The sequence below is a fragment of the Solanum dulcamara genome, chromosome 7 (genome assembly GCF_947179165.1).
Source record: "Solanum dulcamara chromosome 7, daSolDulc1.2, whole genome shotgun sequence".
In the NCBI taxonomy this organism is placed as follows: Eukaryota; Viridiplantae; Streptophyta; class Magnoliopsida; order Solanales; family Solanaceae; genus Solanum; species Solanum dulcamara.
Genome location: NC_077243.1, coordinates 78818963 through 78843933, shown reverse-complemented (window position 1 = coordinate 78843933; position 24971 = coordinate 78818963). Strand labels below are relative to the sequence as shown.

Here is a 24971-nt window from a genome sequence, read left to right as displayed (position 1 = left end):
GCTAGAATATAATAAAATATATATGTGTACAAATAAAAAGGGAATATCACGCATATTTATATACATAAATTTCACAGTGGTCATTGAATTACTAGCCAAATAACGCAAGAAAAGTAATCTTTTCTTCATAATGAAAATTATGATAGGAAATTTACATTTAATTTGACATTCAAAATCTGATTTTATAATCTATTCTATACTATCTTAAAAGCATGAACTTTTAAATTTAAAAGTTAAATTACCTAAATACCCTTTTAAAATTTAAAAATATCCTACTAAAAGAAATAATACCCATCGCTTATCAAAAAATTCAAAATGAAAAGTCACAACCTTTCCAACACTGCCAAACACCGATAACTTCTTATATGAAGGGTTGTGTCGACCCCATAAAAGTGGAACATATTCATTGACACACCAATATTGATTCATGTGATGTCTTCTGGTTAAGGCACTGTCAAGAGATCCAAAAACATCGAAGTAAATGAAAAGAGATATCCGATATCACGGCATAAGTTCATTCTAACATTTATGAAAGGTTCATACACCAACCAATTACCATAGTTAAGTTTTTAAATTTTCGTGTCTCTCTAAACATAACTACAAATTTTAATTTGTTATCAGTTGGACTATCGATTAAACTATTGGTTATATAGAACGGGTACATGTTATTTTTACAAAATTCAATTTTTTGGGGGGATAGAATATATCTATTAGTTTGTTTGAAACAGGAAAGGGAATACCCATTTTTGGTTTACATTATTCTTTTTTGACCTTTTATGGTGGTTGATGAGTGAAAATATTGTTATAGAATACTGATATTTGCAGGTTTCTCAAATAGATACATTTATTGGGTTACAAAGGTTACATTTTTTTATTTGATTTCAGTTAAATTAGTGTACAAATTAAAATTGTACTCAAAGAATTAAAAAATATTTGCAATGTGACTGATTTCTACCTATTTAACTGTGATTTTTTTGCGCTGCATCTTCTCTAATCCAATTTGATTTTACATTTTTTTTCATAAAAAAAACTTTTTTTTCTTTTCAAATAATATATGTTACTTTCCTCTGAAAATGTGAGCAGGTGAATGAATTATACCTATTTAAGTGTGATTGTTTTGTGCTGCATTTGCTCTAATCCAGCTTGATTTGATGCCTTTTTTTCCATAAAAACTTCCTTTTTTTCTTTTCAAATAAAAAATCTTGCCCTCTGTCTCAATTTACGTGATACTGAATAGAATTTTAAAAGTTAGTCAAATATTGTATATGTTTTTTCTAAAATATTTTGAAGTTGTTAATTATTGTAATTTATCGAACTTTTTTATGTAATTTTCAATATATAACAAACCAAAATGGAAGTAAGACAAATAAATTGAAATGTCGAATTTTTCAGTTACCCTCGCCTAGAAATAGGCATGTCGATGAACAACTATCTACTTATAACCACTTGTTAATGTAATGTTTGAAACTCATAAAAATAAAATATATATCTATAAATTAAATTTTAGTTATTTATATTATATATTTTCAGACAATATTCAGTCTTTTTGACCTCGACAAACAAGTCATCACACAACATCCATAATGATTATTCAGAGAAATTGAACTTGTACTTTTTCCATTCAAGTTCATTGTTTACTCAAAATATTTTTTTATAATAGTGTACATTAATATCTCGACATACACATGTAACACACGTGTCGAGAAACTGGGATTTAAATCTTTTTGAATTGTATGGTCTTAAATTTAAAATATATAGAATATACCAAAATGTTATTTAGTATTGTTATCTTAAACATGTCATGTGAAAAGTTAAAGTTGAAAAATTCTAAAAAATAATAATTGAACATCCTTTTTAAAAGGGACTAAAAAGAAAATTAAGAAAAAGAAATTAAAACGAAGGAAGTGAAATTTATCAATTAGTAATGAACTATTGTGAATATAATCTATCAAAATCTTTTGGTTATTTTATAGTAACTAAATCAAAATTTTCACTTGCTCAAATAAAAATAAATCTACTATTTAACTTGCAAAGAAAAAAAATTATATTAATGTACTTATAGTTTTAAAAATAATAGATCCTTCACCTTGTAAGTTGATGTTCATTTAAGAAGTATCAACGTAAATAAGCCAAACATTCAAACTAATAATAATGAGTGAATGTATAATTAATAATATGTATTATTTGTGCATTAGTATATTGGCTAGCAAAAATAAATAGTAAATCAGACTGGTTATTTGTGGAAAGATAGATCCCTTTATTTTATCAATTCTAAACTTCCAAGTATGCTCACAAATCACAATATCTTGTGTAAGTCAAATACAAATCGATGAAAATATTGTTTGAGAATTAAAAGTGTTGAAAGGTGTTTTGCACAATTCAAGTAATATTGCATATGAACACTTGACTGATATCTTTTTTAAGAAGACGTTGGGAAAGTTGCAATATGAACACTTACTTGAGCATTTGAAGTCCTCATGCACGTATTAATATATATGGTAATATGTAATTTGATTTTCTAAAATTTGACAAAACAGACTATGGAATGCTAAACCATATAATTTGAAATGACATTAAACATGATTGAAAATTTAACTTGAATAGCAAATATTTTATTGTACTTACTGAATGAAGAGAAAAATATTCAGGTTTGTGATTAATTATTTATGGAAATTCATTAACATCAATTAAAAAGTTAAATCTTAACTTGATAATAAAAATGTTATTTTCAAGTTAAATATTTAAAATTACTAAACATAACGACTTAAGTCTTTTAATTTTGTTTCAACTGTGCAAAATATGAAGAAAAATTATTAATATTTTTTATCAATAAAATATGATAGAATAAACTCACATATCAAATTCATATTTCAAGCCCAACAATTAGATTTACATCAATTTCACATGAATTCTCTAATACACCAACCAATGATATTTTTTACTTGAGTAGCTTTTTTATTTTGTCATTGTGTATGATATATCGTTATATCTTTTCTACTTAAGTAATTAAGGGATTAATTGCGCAGAGTGAAATTAGCGTAATTTTAACACACTATAACAATTAAAGAATTTTGCGGTAATTATTTGCGACAATAATATATATAATTGTCTCTATATTATATTTAAGGCAATACTATAATATTGATATAATTATAACCAACAGTCTGTACAAATATCACTAAAGATTTTATCGACTTTCAAAAAATGACATTAACTCTATTACCGTTAAATATTTTTGTGATAATAAATATTGCCTCTAAAGTAAAAATCTATTGATATTAATTCTTTTGTTGTAGTGACATAGTCTTTGCGAGTCTGTGGAATTGCTACCTAGGGTTAATTCGAAAGATTTTTTTTAAAAAAATTATTGCTCTTAATTGGAAGATACTAGAGATAAATGGAGACATAATGATCATTAAAAATTATTCTCAGGATATTGTAGGAACTACATTATTAATTACTTTTGATAGTGAAAAAATCATTATTCTACTGATCTCCTTTATAAAAGAGAGAAATTTTTTGATATATTTATTTAATCTGACGGGGCTCGAACCCGACTTTTTTACAATCTAAAATCTACTTAGTTGATATTTATTTTTATTCAATAATACTATTATGAAACACACTAACTTAACAATTAATTAGACAGAAAGATAGTGTATGAAAGAAAGAACGGAAGAGAGAAAAGAGGAATTGCTGTGTATGTATATTCTATGCTTTCTTTGTGTTCTATTTTCTTTTCTTTTCATTACAAGAATGGCCATATATATATATATATATATATATATATAGTAATAGGAGGAAAAGACAAGTGAAAGAAAGTTGTCGACTTGCTAATTAGTGAATCTAGAAATGACATCCATTATGCTAATTAGTGGATCTAGAATAGACATTCACTGCTTCTTAACAGTTACAACTAAGTATAAGTTTTCTATGAGATCAATCCCAAGACACGTAAGTCAAATTATATTTGTAGTGGCCGCTTATTATCTTTTATTAGAGAATAGTGGGACATAATCAAATTAAACCTTAATTAGTTAATTAAGCCAATAAATTCTGATAAAAGAAAAGAATGAATCAAGGAGTATCAGAAGGTGGTCAATGCTTATTCAGTACTCCTTGATCTATTAATTAGCTACATTCTCAATATGAATACTGAATATTGAGTGGAAAAAAATAGTTGATTATTAATTTTTGTACTAATCCTTTTGTAGGTCATCACTTGATGACTTTTAAAATACCCAATAATGGAAATGAGTTCATTAGTCAATGTCTTAGGTTGGACTATTAGGAGTCAAGCCTATCAGTCATCCTATGGAACAAAATCTCCAATTAGCACTAGCCAGTGGATTAGACCTAACCTATCGTAATTGGTGGGTCTACTTATTATCTTTGCTTCACCTAGCTAAGGATATCATATAGCGTGCATGTCGTGCCTCAATTCATAAAACAAGTGGGATTTGGACGAATCCAGTAGCTTTTTCTACAGATTTTATATTTGTTGAATAAATATATATTAACTTGTGAATCTAGTCCCTGACAAAACTAATTGACGGTTCATGGTAAGGAAGGGGACATGGAAATGCTTTCCCACACTAGAGTTGTGTGTTCGAACCCCACGTCTATCATCAAACGTTTTCTCTTCCTTTTTGAAAAAGAAACATGCTTTACAATATTTTTATCTTCTTTAGAACCTCCAAACTCCTACGAGCTGAGTGCCCAAGGACCAATCGGAAGCTCGCCTATATCTTGGAATACTAAGAACAATATATAGTGTCTCGCTCCTTGATTGAGGCAAAATAAAGATCAATGACAATGTTGTTTGTGAATTAAAAATGTTGAAAGGTGTTTTGCACAATTTGGGTGTAAAATCATGAGTGTCTGATGAGCATTTACTATGACATTTAAACAATATTGCATATTGCACGGAATCTAGTTTTACATGAATTGACCAAATATATTCAAGTGTAATTTCACTATGATCAGAATGAACTACTTGGTTATAGTATCTCCCTTAGTTACATTGCCACTCATCATGAACAATTGACTGATATCTTTACCAAGACGTTGGAAAAGTTGCAATATGAACAGTTACTTGACAACTTGAGCATTTGAAATCCTCATGCACGAATTGTGTGGGGGGAGAGGGTATTCAATATAAATATGGTAATATGTATTTTTGGTCATGTATGTGTATGATAAATTTAGATTACGAGATTTACGATAAATATAGAAATTGTACACCTAATTGGTTAGGGTTTTCGGTATCCTAATATTTTTATCTGCAAATGTTTAATGTCATTGCTTTTTATTATGCAAAAATTAAAATACTATATAATTTTTTTGTAAGATTCACATTTATTTTCGTTTTCTAAGTTGTGCAAATATGTCTTTAACTTGTTGAATAGGTGTGTGATACTTAAATTTTATGTTTAATTTGTAAGTCAGAAAAAATAGTTTAGACAAAAGTTATTAGTGAGGATATCCAAAGTAGAACATGATCTAATTGAGAAAATTTATTTGAATGGTTATTATTTGTATGTTACTATAAAAAGTTAAAATCATTTTACTTAGGTTATATGCGGGGAGACTTATATTATTTTACTTAGGTTATATGAAGCCCCAAATTGGGATTTCTTTTTATTTTATTCATTTTTCCCAAGCTTTCCTCGACTCCTACAAAGGAATTATACAGAAAGATTATTTCTAACACAAAGGAAACTTATAGCTTATTTATTAGGTCAAACTTTCAAAAATTTCTTAGTTTGAAAATTCGTTTATGATAAGTGATTTTCAAAAAAATACTTTTGAACAACAACAATTTGTGTTTAACTAATCAATATAAAAAGTACTCTTATCAATATCAAACAACAATTTGTGTCTGATCAAGATTTAAAAAGCGTTTTTGAAAAAAATTTTATTCTTTTTAATTTTTGAAAAGCGACTTTTGTTACCATCTAAGAATCTTATTTTAATTAATTTTTTTTAAAAAAAAAAACTTCACCAAGAACTTCAATTTTCTAAAATAAGTACTTTTGATTTTCTAAAATTTGCCAAAACAAACTATTAGTAATGTAAACTATACATACCATGTCAATTTATTCCCGATAACATTTGCATATTTATAATAAAATAATTATATGATTGTATAGGAATATCCAAATAACGGACTTTTTGAACTTGTGAAATAAAACTTGCAAACTTGAGTTTTTCTATAAATATCGTTATCAAAATTTTTTCGTCATAAAGAGTCGAACTATTTTGTATTTGATTCATTTTCATTCGAGCATATCTCTTGCCTTCTTTTTTAAAAAAAAATAATTATTTTTGTATGACATGTTTCAAATAATAGTCTAAGATACTTTGAGATTGATATATTATAGTACGTATAATTTAAATTTATAATACAATATTAAAACATTTAACATGTAGGAGACACCAAATACTAATAAACATAAATATCATTAATAGAAATCATTGCAAAGTACATTTAGTACGTACCATCATTGATTTATTTTTTTCAACAACATCAAGAAAATAAAAATCACACAAAAATAAAATAAATTTAAAGTTTCATTTTGTTGCATAAGGCTTCAATAAAAAAATACACCCAAAGATGATTCATTTACGAAGCACTAGACTAATTGTTTGCATCCTCTTGTGTGAACTGTGAGGAGGATGAAGCTCCATTTTCTTGCTGCTTCAATAGATAGTTTATCATAAATTCACTGTAATTTAGCATTTCTTCAAACTTGATTATATCATCGGCATTGAATTGCTCCATAGACTCCCACCAACCTCTATCTGTAGTCTCGTTCATTTGATCCAACAAACGTATTTTTTCATTTATAATCTTTTCTCCTGTATCAAATTCATCAAACCTATCGTCGTTTTTTATTACATTGTTGCATGCTTGTGCAACAACACATTGTGTACCTACAATTAATTTTGTTATTAAATACATAAAATAGCCGATGACCGTATTAAAAGTTGGATGAATAAAGAAAAATGATTTACCTATTGGTGAAGAAATATTTATGGCAAGATTGCCATTAGATTCTCTAGCAGCTTCACTTGATTGCTTATACAAACTCAAGCGACCCCTTGAAAATACAGCAATTCGAACAACTTTATTTTTTATTTTCACCATTGAAAATTTTCGACGTATTGCTCCTTTTTTACCCTCCATGCTAGAAGACAATAAATTATATTGCTCAATTGTTTTAAGAAATATGACTTACACAAAAAAAATGAAATATCATGAGTATTTATATACAAAAAAGTGAAAACTTTTTATGATGGTTATTAAAGTTGTAGCCAAATATTACAGTGGAAAGAAATCCTTTCCTCATAATGAAATTATAGTAGAAAATTTATATTGAATTGATACTCCAAATTTTCTTATGGTAACAATTAAAAATTAAAAATTTTAAGTTAAAATAAATAAATTATTTTATGTGCTATATGAAATTTAATAATTAACCATAGTGAATAAATATAATTTGATGGAATATAAATTACGTACCAAAATCTTCAAATATTTTAAAGTAACTAAATCAAATTCTGCACTTGCTCAAAGCGAAACAAATCTATCATTATACTTGAAATAAAAATGTATAAATATGCTTAAAGGTTTAATCATAAATAGATCCTTCACATGGATTAGCATCCTTATAATTTGAAATGACAGTAAATATAATTTAAAACTTAATTTGAATAGTAAATAATTTAATGAACACCCATAATGAAAGTCAAACTTTCACAAGCATTTTGTGTAAATCAAATCTAACATTTGATTTGAATTAGCATACATTTAAATGTACTTACTGAAAGAAGAGAAAACTCTTCAAATTTTATGGAATGTCATTCCAAATATTAAATATAATTATAAATTTAACTTGAATAGTAAATATTTTAATGAATAATCATAATGAAAGTCAAACTTTCAACAAGCATTTTTAAGTGAATCAAATTCAAAGTTTTAATTTGAATTAGCAAATAATTAAATGTACTTACGGAAAGAGAGAAAAATATTCAGATTTTATGGAATGTTAATCCATATAATTTGAAATGACATTAAATATAATTAAAAATTTAACTTGAATAGTAAATATTTTAATGAATAACTATAATGAAAGTCAAACTTTCAACAAGCTTTTTAAGTAAATCAAATCTAAAATCTAACTTGAATAACAAATATTTTAATGTACATACCGAATGAAGAGAAAAATATTTATATTTTATGATCAATTATTTACGGAAATTCATTAACACCAATTAAAAAGCTAAATTTTAACTTGATAATGAAAATGTAATTTTAAGGTTAAAAAATTAAAATTACTAAATATAACAACTTAAGCCTTTAACATTGTTTCAACTACGCAAAATATGACGAAAAATTATTATATTTTTTATCAATAAAATATAATAGAATAAACCCACATATCAAATTCATATTTCAAGCCCAACAATTCGAATTTATATGGGAAAATAGTGGTTTTAGTCTTTGTATTATTGCAGAATATCAGTTTTAGTTCCCTTATTAATTATTTGACTATGCATATTTAACCTTCAATTATTTGAAGTGTAAGATTTTTGTCCTTGAAATTAATAATAGTAAACTATTTCACAAATGATTATTTTAAAATATATAAAATGAATTGAAGGGTTGGTGATTTTAGATGCTTGAAGAATTATGTGTATAAAAAAATGAATTTAATTAAAATTAAATGTTAAATTTTTTAAAAACTAAAGTTGTTAGGATATCATTGATAGCCTTAACAAGCATGTCCACCTACTAAACACTTTTAAATGTAATTGTATTCGATCTAGATTGATAACCATTGAAAAAGAGAGGAAAAACGAGTTGCTAGTGAATCAAAGACTGAGCAAACAGAGAAGCAAATGGATCAATTTATATATTTAAAATAATCATTTTAATTGTATATTTTTTAAAAAATATATAAAAAATAATTTTAATTATATATATATATAAAAGGGCAGTCTGATGCACTTAAGCTCCCGCTATGCGCAGGGTCCGGGGAAGGGGCCGACCACAAGGGTCTGTTGTACGCAGCCTTACCTTGCATTTCTGCCAGAGGCTGTTTCCAAGGCTTGAACCCGTGACCTCCTGGTCACATGGCAGCAACTAAATTATATATATATATATATATTTCATCAAGCATTTATAATTACCAACCTTTTATTTTATTTTATATATTTTCAAATAATCATTTTGTTAAATAGTTAACTTCAAGGACCAAAATCGCATACTTCAAATAATTGAAATTTAAATATACATAGTCAAATAATTCGAGAACCAAAACTGAAATTATGCAATAATACAAAGACTAAAGTTGTTATTTCCCAAATTTTTATCAATTTCACATGAATTGTATAATACACCAACCGAATGATATTTTCTACATGAGTAGAACTAATTATCGGGTGAATCTTTTTTTATTGTGCATATGCAATTGAATTGTTCTGTAGATTCTATTATATATATATATATATATATATATATATATATATATATATATATATAATTGAAGAACTCTATGTATCGTTATATCTTTTTCTATTTAAGTAATTAAGAAAGTAATTGCACAGAGTGAAATTAACACAACTTTAACACACTACAACAATTAAAAAATTTTGCATTAATTATTTAGCGATAATAATATATATAATTATCTTTATGTTATATTTAACGATAATAATATTAGATTTGTATAATTATAACCAATAGTCTATACAAATATCACTAAAAAATTTAGCAACTTTCAATGAATTGACATTAACCCAATTATCGTTAAATATTTTCATTGTAATAAATATTGTCGCTAAAATAAAAATCTTTACTACTAATTCTTTTGCTGTAATGGCTTAGTCTTTATGAGTCTATTGAATTGCTACCAAGGGTTAATTTGGGAGAAAATTACTACTCTTAATTGGAGATACTAGAGATAAATGGAGACATCACGATTATTAAAAATTAATTCGATGATATCGTAAGAACCACAATATTAATTAATTTTGATAGTGGAAAAATCATTATTCTGTGATTTTTTACACATAAAAATCTACTTGGCTGATATTTATTTTTGTTCAATATTACAACGAAGTATAAGTTTTCTATGAGATGTAGTGACCACTTATTAGAACCTAGTGAGACATAATCAAATTAAACTTTAATTAGTCGAGCCAATCAATTTCGATAAAAGAAAAGAATGGATCAAGGAGTAGCTAAAAGGGGGTCAGTACTCCTTGATCCGTTCTTAATTCATTAAGAGTATGGAGTGTTTTCCCTTTTAATTGAACTTATGATGCGAATTTGAATTAGTCAAATTCCAATACAAGTACTGAACACGAAGTGAGAAACAAAAGAAATAGTAGATTCTTTTTGTAATAATCATTAATTCCTTTATAGGTTCATCACTTCATCACTTTTCAAATACTCAATACTGGAAATTTGCTCAATATGGTGTGTAGGTATATGCAATTTTCATCTCCTCAGTTCTCTGCACTACAATATGATATGTAGCTAACTACATGTTCTTTAACACTCAAAATAGGCTCTTTGATACAGGCAAGAAACGCGTGTTTGATCAGAGATGGTTACCATTGTTCTTACCTGATGAGAAGTCAGAAGAGCTTCACGTATCGTCTAGGCATTGTGCTTCAAAATCAGCACCCAATGTAAAAAAACAAAGAACAGAAATAAATCCTAATAACCAAATGCTCATTATGAATCATAAACCTTGTGCAAGTTAGCAAAATATGATGTAAGGTAATAGAAGATGTTCCGGAGATTAACAAAAGCAAGCAAGCTTGGATGAATATATTCCAGTTGACGATGCAGTAAAAAACTAAGAATCAGTTCCGATGTTTTCTTACTCACAAAAGTGAGGCCAACTCCGACAATCTGAGGCATACAAGACTCCCTTCTCCCTTCATTATCATGGCATGAACCATCAAAAACCTCCTTCCATCACTGTGTCCTTAGTTCTTTTTCTCCTTTTCGAGTTGAGGGGATAAAACATATGCAATGAACTGCTGAATATGATACACCTTGTTGTTAATCTTGGGAGTTTTTGATGAGTTGCAGTCAGTATTGGAGTTTGAATGGACTAGCATAAACATATCGATATAAAATAAAAGACTAAAATTCAGACAAACATATACAGCCTAGAAATGAACAGAAAACAAAGCACTTTCTGTAAAGTACGCACATGGCAATTGGAGAAAAAGTAAAAACGAATAAGAGCCCGTTTGGATTGGCTTTAAGTTGGTCAAAATCAACTTAAAGCCCCTTTTTAGCTTTTGGACGTGTTTGCCTAATGCTGACTTTAAGCCATAAAGTTCTTAAAGTCAGTCAAAAATGAAAAGTTAGGATTCCTAACTTTTTTTTTCCAAAGTGCTTAAAGTCATTTTCTTTGACCATGGAAATTACTTTTATATCCCTTGTATTTTAACTAAATTTCCAAACTACCTTTTTTTATTCTTTTAACCCTAAAATTCACATCATAAGCACTTTTATCCAAACACTCAACTGCTTATTTATAAAAATAACTTTCAGCACTTCAAAGTTCTAAAAGCACTTCATACATAAAAGTTACTTTTTTTAAGTCAATCCAAACGGGCTCTAAGACTCTTTCTAATAAGAACAACAATATATCCCGTGTAATCTCATAAGTGGGGTCTAGAAAAGGTAGGATGGACGCAGACATTACCTCTACCTTTGAGGGGCAGAGGGATTGTTTCTGATAGACCCTCGTCTCAATTGGACTCTTTCTAATCTTGTTAATAATTGAACTAACAATTGAAGTTCACATATTTGTTTCAAGAACTTATCACCATACATCTCAATTTTCATAGCCCAAAAACTACTCTCTTTCAAACAGTTTTTGTTTTCTTGTTTAACTAAGAATACCAAGAATTACAGCCACAAAATCCTTTGATTTCTATTTCTCAAGGATTCGGAAAAGAAAATTATTTTCCTTTCAAGAAGAGAATCGCAAAAAAAAAAGAATCCACCTCAGGAAAGAGTTGCCGGTAATAGTAAACAAATCTGCCCCCTTCAATAATCTGCAGCAAATAATGCACAGGTTTAACAGCATAAGCAAAGAGACAATTTTCCAAACTATTGAAAACAATATAGTACTTTAGTCAAATTAGGCGTACCATCATGTTTCTTCATTAGATTCCTTGCAAACAGCAGGCATATGAGTATAAACCCTACTCCAGCTACCCCTCCTAGTATTATAGCCACTGTCTTCCCCACATTTTGCCCTGACCCTACAAAACAATTATTAAATGCAGGTCTTTTTACAATATTATTGTAGACAACAAATCGAAAGAACGGCTGGCAAATCTAAGGAGAACAAAGTTTTGATTTATCTAAGGAAAGAAAAAGGTCCATTGAAATAACTGAAGTTCGGGTTGTCTCCGATCAAGTAAAAGAGACTGTCTCTCTGTATAGAGAAGAAAGTTTTACTCTAGCTCATCTTCCTGCTCTTCCAATTCATGAAGAGTAGTTGGAAATCGTCTGTCGGGTTGGTGCTAAAGAGGGGTTTGATATAATCAACTTAATAGCACTGATGATTCAGACCTTTTATCATCTGTACAACTAATTTATGAAGCAGCCAGCTCAAAGGTCCAAGAATACAAAAGTTTATTAGCTTGACTTTGTTTTACACTAGCAAAAACATAAGCGTCAATTTAGTAGAATGGTAACTTCAGCAAAACAATTAGGAAAGACTTCCCAAAAATGTGATCATGCCCATGTCAGATCCTCCCAAAATGCACTAATTTTGGAGGATCTGACACACAACCTGCGGCATCTTTGAAGAGCCCGAGCATTTAAAGCTAGACAGGAGATTACGTATCAGTATATCTATTACCTGAAGATGAAGAAGGAGACCAATCTGAAGACGACGATGATGTTTTAGGGACCCCATTTGGAGAATTACTATAACTAATAAAACATTTGTGCAGAAAGATTTGGCCAGACACGGAGCTTCCACATTCCACCTGAGCTTTTTGGACAGCATTTTTCACACAATCAGCACAATCAGCTGAGCCAATATCCCCTTCACATTGCCCTAAGGTATAAACAGACTGATAGCTTGTTGTGTAGAAGCCATTGCTACTAGCCATGCCATTTTCCAATGTGGAAAAAGCAGTATCCCTTCTTTCCTCGAACCCACTACCTGACAGTATTTTCAATTTTTTTTAAAAAAAATACTAAATCTTGAATGTGTAATTTGAAAAGTGTAATGGGTAAGGTGGTAAATACTAAATATCGAACCCATGAAACTTAAATTCTGACTCTGATACAGCTACCTAGCAGTGGTGGATGTATGTAGGGTATAAGTAACATGTTAGACCTACACCAGAATTTTCGAGACAGAACACAAATATATGTAACAAAATCACTAGAAATTCAAGAAATACTAAATCTTTAACCCATATTTTGAAAAGCACAACGGGTTCAGCGGTAAAAATCTAACAATTTGAACTCGTAAAGTTTAAATCTTTAATCTGCCTATGCTACCTGGAGCATTTTTCCCACTACAAGTCTTGTACAGCATCTCCATTCCACAGATTTGAGGGAAACGAGCAACCTCATAGAGCATGTAACAGCCATAAAGCTGGATTCTTGTAGCAACAGACTTGCTACCACAGAGCTTATCTATGAGTATTGGCAAACCACTCACACATCATAGCAATCAACCTTAGAAAGGTCACCTCTACAGTGAAAAAGACCAGAAATTGTGGACTTCCAACTACCAGTACTAAAGAGCGAACTTATAAACTTTAAATTCTGAATCCGACTTCAACACATAGTATAACTATATATGCAAGAAACACCAAAACTTGAAAAGAATATCAAAATTTGAGCCCGAGCATGTAGTTTTCCGATAAAAAGATTTAAAATTGAACTCGTAAAGTTTAAATCTTGAATCTGCCTATGCTACCGGGAGCATTTTTCCCACTACAAGTCTTGCACAGCATCTCCATTTCAGAGATTTGAGGGAAACCGGCAACCTCATAGAGCATGCAACAACCATAAAGCTGGATTCTTGCAGCAACATGCTTGCTGCCACAGAGCTTATCTATGAGTATTGGCAAACCACTTACACATTTATAGCAGTCAACATTAGAGAGGTCACATCTACACTGAAAAAGACCAGAAATTGTGGACTACCCACTAAAAGGACAGCCCCGGTGCACAGAGTATCCCTCATTAGTGAACTGCCCACTAACATTACTAAAGAGCGAACCTATAAACTTTAAATAATTCTGAATACGACACGGCTACCTAGCAGTAAAACTATATATGCAAGAAACACTAAAAACTCAAAACACTGAAAGTAAAGTTCAAATCTTGAATCTGCCTAAGCTACCTGGAGCATTTTTTCCACTACAAGTCTTGAACAGCATTTCCATTCCAGAGATTTGAGGGAAACCAGCAACCTCATAGAGCATGTAACAGCCATAAAGCTGGATTCTTGAAGCAACAGGTTTGCTACCACATAGCTTATCAATGAGTATTGGCAAACCACTCACACATTTATAGCAATCAACATTAGAAAGGTCACCTCTACACTGAAAAAGACCAGAAATTGTGGATTGTCCACTACCAGTACTGGTCTTATAGAACTTGGACTTTGAAGACTGTAAAACAAGAGTACCAAAAAGGGATGAAAGGGCTTGTGAGTAAACCCCAGATGGATCTGATAAATCTTGCTTTGCACAGCCCTTGTAAACCAACTTAGTGATATCAGAATCAGATTTAGCTTGTGGGGTTCGTTTGAAAATGGTAAATATAACTAAGAAAAGAGAGAATATGCAAAATGGCTTTGAAGGCAAACCCATTTTGTGGATTCTTGATGGATTATTCCATTGTTTGGATAACGATTTCAAGCTGAGGTTTTTGTAAAGTGAAATGAGGAAATGTTGAAGGGTTTATTTGCTGTTTTTTCTTTCTCAAAAAAGGGAGCCTTGTCTTGGTGGTGTAATTCAACTTTCTCTTTTATTGTGCAGAAGATAGAGATTATCTCTACTAGTAGTAGTAGTACACATGAGATGATTTATCTTTTTTTTTAATTTTCTCATTGAATGTTTGGTATTTTGTTGGAGTGTAATTAATTTGAATTTGAATAATATAAGGTCTCATTCCAGAAAAAGCATTTATTAAGAATTATTTTTATATTCAAAATTTAAATTTAAGATTTCTAATTAAAATAAAATAACTTCATTCACCTCACCATATTTGATAATAATAATAATATACTTTACAAAATTATCCCTTTTTATGAAAAAGTGGAAATTATTTTATTAGAAAATAGTTAATCTTTTTTAAGGAGAAAGTGATGGTCCCTATTATGTAACTGTGTTTGATTAGACATGATCAGATGAATTTATTTATTTTAAAAAAGACTTTATGTTGTTAAATCCATTATAAATATTTTTATAGTTATAAAAACTGTTATTATGGCTCATTGGCATTATGGTTCATACGACCGATCTTGGTAGGATTAAGGTCTGCGTACATTTTATCTTTCTCAGACTTTATGTTATGTAATTTCACTGAATTGTTATTATTGTTATTGTAAGGTTGAAACATAATCGAATTTTTAAAATTTAGAGTTTCACACAAAAATGTGAAAGTGACATCCTTTTTTTAAAAAAAAAAAAAAAAAAAAAGGAAAAATTGTTACATGAGATGTAGAGCAAGGAATAATTATTTTTTTATTATGAATAGAATATCTTAGTATTTGAAGAGAATGAGAACAAAATATTATATACTACTAATAAAAACAAAAAACAACTCATAGAGTGGAAAAAATATTCACTAGGTAAGAGAGAGGTGAGAATATATGAAGAGAATTAACTTCATAAGTTTGACCAACACAAGTGAAGTATTTTTATTTTTATAATTGTGGTATTTGGATGCTAAGACAGATGAAAAAATATTTTTTATTTCTATTGAAATTTAAGTGCAAGACTTTATGACTTTTGACTCAATTCATCGATTATTAAGTCACAGCTCACACCCTCATTGAGTGCAACATCATGTGAAGCGTTGTACAAGCAAGAACATAAGAAGTTATCAATATAGTTTGCATTGAAATGGTTGAGATCTTTTGTCTTTAACCAGATGTAGTAAGATGATTGAGATCTCTTCGCTTTTAATCAGATGTCTTGAATTCGAATCTCTAGGAATAAAAAAAACTGCTAGTAGCATGAAAAAAATTATATTAAAAACGTTGTTCCAAAAAATAAACTCAGCAATTCAAATTTAATTGAATTCTAGTACGGGTATCAAAACAGTGACGGAAGGGAGGAAAAGAGCAAAAGTTCTTTAATCATATGTAAGCAAATTTTAAACAATTGGAGCAAGTAGTAAGAACTAAGAACCACATGAGAAGATCTCTGTCATGTGATAACCTGCAAAATGGACTGCATTAAGTTAGAAATAAACAAGATTAAGGTTTGCTTATAAATATATTATGCTAGTAAGATTTGTTATTTAGTTTAACTAAACCAAAAAAAAAAACTATCATCATATTTTTTTTTCATTGTAGAAGTGTCAAGACAAAGTGTGGCTAGTCAGTTACGAATTATTAAACATGAATTCCAAGTTGCTAAAAAACAACTTTTCATTGTTAGTGTGTATGCACCCCATGTGGGTCTCGATGAAGAAGTCCAAATGCTCTTTTGAGAGAATTTGGAGGAAGGACTGAGAGGTATACCTAGTACCGAAAAGATTTTCATTGGTAGAGATTTCAATGGTCATATCGGTACAACTTCTAATGGTTTTGATGATGTCTATGGAGGCTTTGGTTTTGGGGAAAGGAATGGCGGCAGGGTTTCTCTCTTGGAGTTTGCCAAAGCTTTTGAGTTGGTTATTGCTAATTCGTATTTTTTGAAGAGGGATAACCAATTGGTCACCTTTAATAGCATGATAGCTAGGACTCAGATTGACTACTTACTCCTTCGGAAGGGTGATAGAGGCCTTTGTAAGGATTGCAAGGTTATTCTGAGTGAAAATATTACCACCCAACATAAGCTTTTGGTGATGGACTTGGAAATTAAGAGGGATAGGAGAAAAAAGACCCTTTATGATCGACCGAGGATTCGATGGGGAGCCTAACTCACGCCTTTTCTCAGGAGATAGAGAAGAAATTGAATGGTTTAGGGCTTGGAGTAGTAGCGGGGTTGTGAACTACATGTGGTACATGACAGCTAGTTGCATTAGAAAAGCAGCTACCGAGGTTCTTAGGGTATCGAGAGAAATTTTTGATGGTCGTCAAGGAGATTAGTGGTGGAATGGAGAAGCACAAGGCAAAGTGAAAGCCAAGAAGGTTGACTATACGGAATGGTTGAAGTGCATGGATGAGAAGGAGAAGAATAAGCTTAAAGATATCTATAAGAAGGCAAAGACAGAAGTGAAGTCGACGATCACTGGTGCTAAGATGATAGTTTTTGAACGCCTGTATGCCGAATTAGGGGAAAAGGTGGGGATAAGAGATTGTATAGGCTTGACAAAGAAAGAGAGAGAAAAGCACGCGATCTGGATTTAGTAAAGTGCATCAAGGATGAAGAAGGTGAAATGTTAGTGGATGAGACCTCTATCAAGCAAAGGTGGCAAACTTACTTCCACAGACTCCCAAATGAAAAAGGAGACAGAGACATTGTACTGAGTAATTTGGCGTACTCTCAAAGTCTTCGAGACTTTGGGTACTGCAGGTGTTTTAAGGTTGAGGAGGTTAGACGTGTTGTTAACAAGATGAGGAGGGGGAGAGCGACTGAGCCAAATGAGATTCCAGTGGACTTTTGGAAGAGTACTGACAAGGCAAGTTGAAATGGTTGACTAAGTTGTTTAATTTTATTTTAAAAACTGCTAAGATGCCTGATGAATGGAGGTGGAGTACTATGGTTCCATTGTACAAGAACAAGGGTGATATCCAAAATTGTAATAATTACAAGGGTATCAAACTACTAAGCCACACTATGAAGATTTGGGAGAGAGTGGTGGAGGGTGAGGAGAGGAGTGTCTATCTTAGAGAACCAGTTTGAATTCATGTCGGGGAAGTCGACTACTGAAGCAATCCATCTTATGCGAAGACTGGTGGAGAAATTTAGAGAAAGAAAAAGGGATCTCCATATGGTGTTCATTAACTTTGAAAAGGCTTATGACAAAGTTCCAAGGGATGTTCTCTAGAGGTGTTTGGAGGCTAAAGATGTCCCAATGGTGTATATTAGGGCGATAGAGGACATGTATGTTGGAGCCAAGACTCGAGTTAGGATGGTGGGAGGTGACTCAGAGCATTTTTCTATTGAGGTGGGACTACATCACGGATCTGTGCTAAACCCTTTTCTTTTTGCCTTGGTGATAGATGAGCTGACACGGTCTATTCAGGAAGAGGTTCCATGGTGTATGCTACTTGCGGACGATATAGTTTTGATTGATGAGACTCGGGACAGAGTTAATGATAGGTTGGAGGTTTGGAGACAAACGCTGGAGTCCAAAGGTTCAAATTAAGCACGACTAAAATAGAATACTTGGAGTGAAAATTTAGTGTTGCGATGGATGAAGAGGGCAGGGAAGTGAGGCTTGCCACCCAACCCATCCCTAAGATATAAAGCTTTAAATATCTTGGATCCATCATCCAGAGTACTGGGACATCGATGATGATGTCACGCACCTCATTGGGGCAACATGGTTGAAATGGAGACTAGCCTTTGGAGTCTTGTGTGATAAGAAAGTACCACCTAAACTTAAAGGTAAGTTCTACAGAATGGTGATTAGACCGGCATTGTTATATGGAGTGAAGTGCTGGCCAGTAAAGAACTCTCATGTTTAGAAGATATATGTTGCCGAAATGAGGATGCTAAGATGGATGTGTGGACACACTAGGAGTGATAAGATCAAGAATGAGGTTGTTCGAGAGAAGGTGGGAGTGGCATCTGTGTTCGACAAGATGAGAGAAGCGAGACTGAGATGGTTTAAGCATGTGTAGAGGAGGGGTGTCGACGCCCCAATTAAGAGTTGCGAGCGGTTAGATTTGTGGGGTATGCAGAGGGGTAAGGGTAGACCGAAAAAGTATTGGAGAGAGGTGATTAGACAAGATATGGTGCTACTCCATATCATCGAGGACATGACCTTAGATAGAAAAGAGTGGAGGTCGCGGATTAGGGTAGAAGGCTAGTAGAGATAGAATGATGTCTTGCCGTGTGTCGGTTTAGGGTGGTCGTAGGCCTAGGCGTTCCTTTATAGTTGTGTTGCTATTGCATTTGATTATCGAAGTACTTTGCTATCATTATTGTTCTTGTCTTGTAAATTTTGCATTGCATTTTATTTTTATTTTATTTTATTTATTTATTTGTTATTTATTTTCATTATGCTATATATATTGTTTTTCTCTCGTACTTGAAACTGTAACTTTTGATCCGAAGGTCTTTCGAAAACAGCCTCTCTACCTCCATGAGATAGTGGTAAGGTCTGCGTAACTCCTACCCTCCCCAGACCCCACTTGTGGAATATCACTAGGTATGTTATTGTTGTTTATATAAAAGATTTAAAGTAAATATGTAGTACTACACGGTGTCTTGAATTTTATGTGTGTTTTAACTCGTAAATTTGTTGGATTTAAACCTAATTGTGTTAATTGGTACTTTTCTTGAACTCTTCTTAGTTGAAGCTCAATACACATTTTGAAATTCAATTAATTTTAATTTATTGTGAGAATTTAATTTTGAAGAGGTACACACTTTCTATTTAAGAAAACTTTTTGTCCATAATATATTCGACTCCAAAATTTCTAATTAAAGATTAAAAAAAAGTATTAAGCATCCCACAAATCACTTAAACACGAAAATCACCTATTATAAGTTAGGGTTCACCATAGTTGAATAAGTCCTTCAATTCTATTTTATTTTCAAAAAGAATACTCTCCTTACGCACTATTGTTTTTTGATTTTTTTTTTCCTTAAAAATAAGCAAGTTGAACTCTCTATTTTCTTGATTACAACGCATAATATGACCAATAAAAATTTATATTGTCAGTTCTAATTTCTTTAGGATTGAAACATGATTATTAGTTGTAAGCAAATGATACAATTTATCTTCTTGAATCTTTTGTTATTTATAAGCAAAATAATAATAAATATAAACACATAAAAATGTATAATGAAGTAATGAAAAGATTTTAAAGATTGACCTAGTAGATTACATAGGTGTTTCTTCATAGATTTTTAATATTTTTTATTTTATTTGAAATTTATGAAGTTCGAGTTGAAAATAAATGCAAAAAAATAATAAATATAAACACATAAAAATGTATAATGAAGTAATGAAAAGATTTTAAAGATTGACCTATTAGATTACATAGGTGTTTATTCATAGATTTTTAATATTTTTTATTTTATTTGAAATTTATGAAGTTCGAGTTGAAAATAAATTTATGCTTTTTTTTTTATAAACTAGAGAAAATAATACTTTATTTGAATTTTATAAATACGAAGTTGAAAAAAAATTTCAAATTTGAAATCGAACTCTAAGTTAAAATTTAAATTTTATAATTAAATAATACTTCCTCCATTCCATATTAAGTGAATTTTTGAGAAATTTTTCATTGTTCAAAATAATTAAATTGTTCAAATATCAAGATAGATGTATGAAGCTTTTTGCATATTTGCCCTTTTATTTATTGAAATTTTATATTTTCTAGGAGATAAATCACAGTAGTTGCAAAATTATATTTATGATTTTACCAGAGACAATAGTGGAAAGTATGGTTCAAAATATATCTTTGAATGTTTTTTCTTAATATATGTGCATTGCCTTATAAATTCACTTAATATGAAATAAAGAGAATAATATTTAAATAAAGTAAAAAATACAAATAATTCTCATGGCTAAAGAATCAAATTTAAATTCTTTTTTTTAAAAAAAATTTCAAGAAAAATCATAATTACTATCTTTCATATGCACACAAAATAAACTTGCTCATATATAATAACTTGTAAATTATATAAAAGTATAAATATATTATATAGTCTTGTGTGACTAATTCGATTGAGGAAAATTCAAACCTCTTTACTATCGAAGGTGAACTCGAGTACTTATATTAGCGCTCTTCCAAAAAATATCTAAAATATCAAATGTGCTCTCCAAAAATGAATCACTACCATTGATCTCATCAAATCAAAACCGTTCATTCCTTGTCCCAAATTCATATTCATTCACTACTATTCTCTTTCCCAATCGGCGCCTCTTTTCCAGATTTTCTCTTACACAAACCCTCACTCTCTCTTCTCCTTCACACTCAAAAATCTTCATTTTTTTGTGTTATACATATATATATATATATAGAGAGAGAGAGATAGAGAGAGAGAAAAAGTATAGAAAAATTATGGATTCAGATCAAGGAAAGCTTTTTATTGGTGGGATATCATGGGAAACATCAGAGGAGAAGATGAAGGAGTATTTTCAAGGTTATGGTGATGTTTTACAGACTGTAGTAATGAGGGATAAGATTACTGGAAAGCCTAGAGGATTTGGGTTTGTTGTATTTGCAGATCCTAATGTTCTTGATAGGGTTCTTCAAGATACCCATGTAATTGATGGACGTACGGTGAGATTTTTTATGCTTTATTTTTGTTTATTTCGTGATTTTAGCTTATGGGTTTTCATTAATTTTGTTTATTTCTCTATTTTAGCTTCTGGATTTTCATTATTTTGGATTGATTCTCTGTCTTAACTTCTGGGGTTTCACTTACTTTGTGTTATTTCTGTAGTTTAGCTTCTTGGGTTTCATTATTTTGGATTGTTTCTCTGTTTTAGCTTCTGGGTGTTCATAATTTTGGGCTGTTTTCGTGATTGTTGTTTTCTTGAGATTTTGTACTTGTGTGATGATTTTGTGATTGTTTTTTGGGCATTTCCTGATGTGACATTTTCAATTCAGGATGTGTTTTTGCTTCTATTAACATGATGTGAAGTTCCTCTTTTATTTGTGGCTTCTGGGTGTTGTTTATATATCTGTTTTTTTTTCTTCCTCCGTTGTGGAGTTTTGGTTAAATGTGCTTTTTTTTGTGGGTGTTTCCTAATGTGGCATTTCTAATTTAGAATGTCTTTTTGTGTCTCTGTTCATGACATTTGAGGTGTTTTTTAGTGGGGTCTTTATTTGGTCTTTGATTATCCATTTTAAGCGTGTCTTTATCTTTGTTGAGTTCTGATTCAGATGTGATCTTAGTTTGATTATGCTCTTTGGGTACTAAAGTTTAGGTTTTTGGGTCTCAGATTACTTCATTTCTTGAGCTGGTTTATGCTTATGCAATTTTTTGTTATGGTTTTGTTACCTTTTTCTGGTTGTGCTTTTGTATCTCCCTATATTTAAAGTAAAGGCACATCTTTTATTTTGTGGTTTCTTATAATTAATAATAGTTTCTCTCGAGTCAATTTTGTGAGTAGACAGATTCTCCTGATATTTAAAGTGAAGTCTGCATCTTTTATATTGTGTTTTTTTTAAATTAAGTAGTAGTTCCTCTCGAATCAATTTTTTTGACTAGACAATGCGTTGCATATGTTCTTTTTTGCTGTGAAAACTGTGAATGAGGTTGGCTAATTCGTTGCAGTAGTTCTGTCATGCATTTGAGTGCCATGTGTGTCAAACATGGTGTGTTGCTGTTGTGCTGTGTAATGGTGTTTTGCATATGTGAGATGATTTTTGCTATAGTGTGTGTTGCTGTTGTGCCTTTGGAAGCTAGAATTATGTGACTGAATTCCTTCCGTTGATCGAGTCATTCACTTTGATGCAATAGGGGGCTCATTAGAATTATGCTCCTTTATGTTCTTTAGCTGCATTTCGTGATATTATTCTTCTTCTTAAAAAAGATATTTATACAATGTGGTGAATAGAGTAGTAACTAGTAAAACTGTTAGTTTCATGTGAAGTTATACAATGAGTGGTCTTGCAGATAGAGATACATTTTCTTCTTTATGTTAATAGAGTGCAGGTTGGTTTATTTAATCAGTATGGCCTCTTTAGTTTGAAAATAGATAATGGTTTTCTCACAATAAGTTTTGCAGTGATACTGTTTAGAGCAACATTATGGTTAATATTAGGTTGGTGTTATATCTTTACCATTTCAAAAATATATATTAAGTTGATGTTCCCTCTTTCTGGATTAGAGGACCGCATATAACAATGTGGTGAATAGAGTTGTAAATTTGTAAGATTCTCGAATTAAATCACTGGTTATACAATGGGTGGAGTTGCTTGGGATCGATGCGTAGTAGCAGTAGTAGTTGTTGTTGTACAATTTCTTGCTTCTCCTGCATGGTGGTCAGTTTTGTATAAGCGCATAATTTTGCTAGGTGGTGTGTCTCTGTTGTGCCTTCCAAAGATGGAATTGTGCAGCAAAGTGTTTTCATTATCAAGCCACACAATTGATGCAGTGGCTGGGAAGTGGGATGATTGTTTCCTGCTCAATGACATTTTTTTCTGTATAGGTTGAGGCTAAGAGGGCCTTGTCCAGAGAGGAACAACAGGGTCCAAAATCTGGAAATATGGGTAGTGCTAGAAGTTTTGGAGGCGGTGGAAATAACAGGACCAAGAAAATATTTGTTGGGGGGTTGCCTCCCACTCTGACTGAGGATGACTTCAGAACTTACTTTGAAACTTACGGTGATGTCACTGATGTAGCAATTATGTATGATCAACAGACCAACCGACCTCGTGGATTTGGCTTCATTTCATTTGATTCTGAAGACTCAGTAGATAGGGTTTTGCACAAGACATATCATGATCTCAGTGGGAAACAAGTGGAAGTAAAACGTGCTCTTCCTAAAGATGGTAATTCTGGTTTTGGTGGTCGTTCCACAGGCAACGGTGGTAGTGGTATGGGTGGTGGAAGTTACCAGGGGTATGGTGCATCTGGTGACAATCCCAGTTCTTATGACAGAATGGATACCAACAGATACATGCAATCACAAAACACTGGAGGTGGTTATCCACCTTATGGTTCCTCCGGATACGGTACCGCAGGTTATGGTTATGGATCATCCAACAATGGCATGGGTTATGGTGCTTATGGAAGTTACGGTGGAGCCAATCCTGGCTATGGGGGTGTCAATCCTGGATATGGTGGTCCTGCAGTTGCTGCCTACGGAAATTCAAATGTGCCTGGTACTGGTTATGGTAGTGGTCAAGCTGGTGGACCAAGAAGCTCGTGGGGCTCTCAGGTTCCTTCTGGATATGGGAATATGGGCTATGGTAATGTATCCTGGGGTGCTTCAAGTGCTGGTGGTGGAGATGGGCCTGCTAACGGAGGATCTGTTACTGGTCAGTCTCCAACTGGAGCCGCGGGATATGGAAATCAAGGTTATGGCTACGGTGGAAATGATGGTGGTTATGGAAATTCAGCTGTTGGAGGTGGTGCATCGGGAGACATGCAATCAGGTGGAGGTTACATGGGCAGTGGCTATGGTGATGCTAATGGAAATTCAACATTGAGATCTGATACCTCACAAGGTTCTGGTAATTATGGTGCTCAGCAAAATGGACCCCATGGTGGCCAAATTGGCTATGGTGGTGGCTATGGTGGTGCACCAAGTCGGCAGGCTCAACAACACTGATCATAGTGCTTGATTTCATCTGAGAACTTCCCGTTTGCTGGAGTAGAGGGTTTCACGCTACTGGTTTCGTTCCACAGACAGTTAACTCTTGCAAGCATTATGTGCTAAATGGGATTGGTTGGATTGCTTTAATTTTTGTAGTTTGCAGTTATTTCTAGTTTACAATAAGTAATTGTCAGTAGTTTTTCCTATTTCGTAATATTTTCTGTTAACTATAGTTTAATTTGGCTTGCTTATGGTTATTTTATTTCAGTAGCTATTGGTTATGAATTTAGTTTTCGACTGCTTAAACCGTCTGTGCCTTCCCAAGCAGGATACT

At 31.5% G+C, this 24971-nt stretch overlaps 2 protein-coding genes across 6 annotated transcripts; one reads left to right on the top strand and one right to left on the bottom strand.

Moving 5' to 3' along the window:
- Positions 1 to 10723: 10723 nt before the first annotated feature.
- LOC129896537 (plasmodesmata-located protein 2-like) lies at positions 10724 to 15053 on the bottom strand. 5 transcript variants are annotated; one of them, XM_055972467.1, is made up of 5 exons: positions 14412 to 15053; positions 12906 to 13214; positions 12187 to 12294; positions 12040 to 12090; positions 10724 to 11132 (listed from the first exon to the last, which is right to left on the bottom strand). In XM_055972467.1, exons 1-4 carry the CDS (start codon positions 14881 to 14883, stop codon positions 12083 to 12085), a joined length of 897 nt encoding a protein of 298 aa, XP_055828442.1. In that variant the 5' UTR covers positions 14884 to 15053; the 3' UTR covers positions 10724 to 11132; positions 12040 to 12082. The 5 variants fall into 5 exon arrangements, with proteins under 5 accessions (XP_055828442.1, XP_055828439.1, XP_055828440.1 ...); XM_055972464.1 differs by having other exon boundaries at positions 12187 to 12300; positions 14412 to 15051; XM_055972465.1 differs by having other exon boundaries at positions 10724 to 11085; positions 12187 to 12300; positions 14412 to 15051.
- A 6216-nt stretch (positions 15054 to 21269) lies between these two features.
- On the top strand, positions 21270 to 24943 carry LOC129893856 (heterogeneous nuclear ribonucleoprotein 1-like). The gene is made up of 2 exons (XM_055969277.1): positions 21270 to 21650; positions 23528 to 24943. Exons 1-2 carry the CDS (start codon positions 21429 to 21431, stop codon positions 24650 to 24652), a joined length of 1347 nt encoding a protein of 448 aa, XP_055825252.1. The 5' UTR covers positions 21270 to 21428; the 3' UTR covers positions 24653 to 24943.
- The last annotated feature ends 28 nt before the right edge of the window (positions 24944 to 24971 follow it).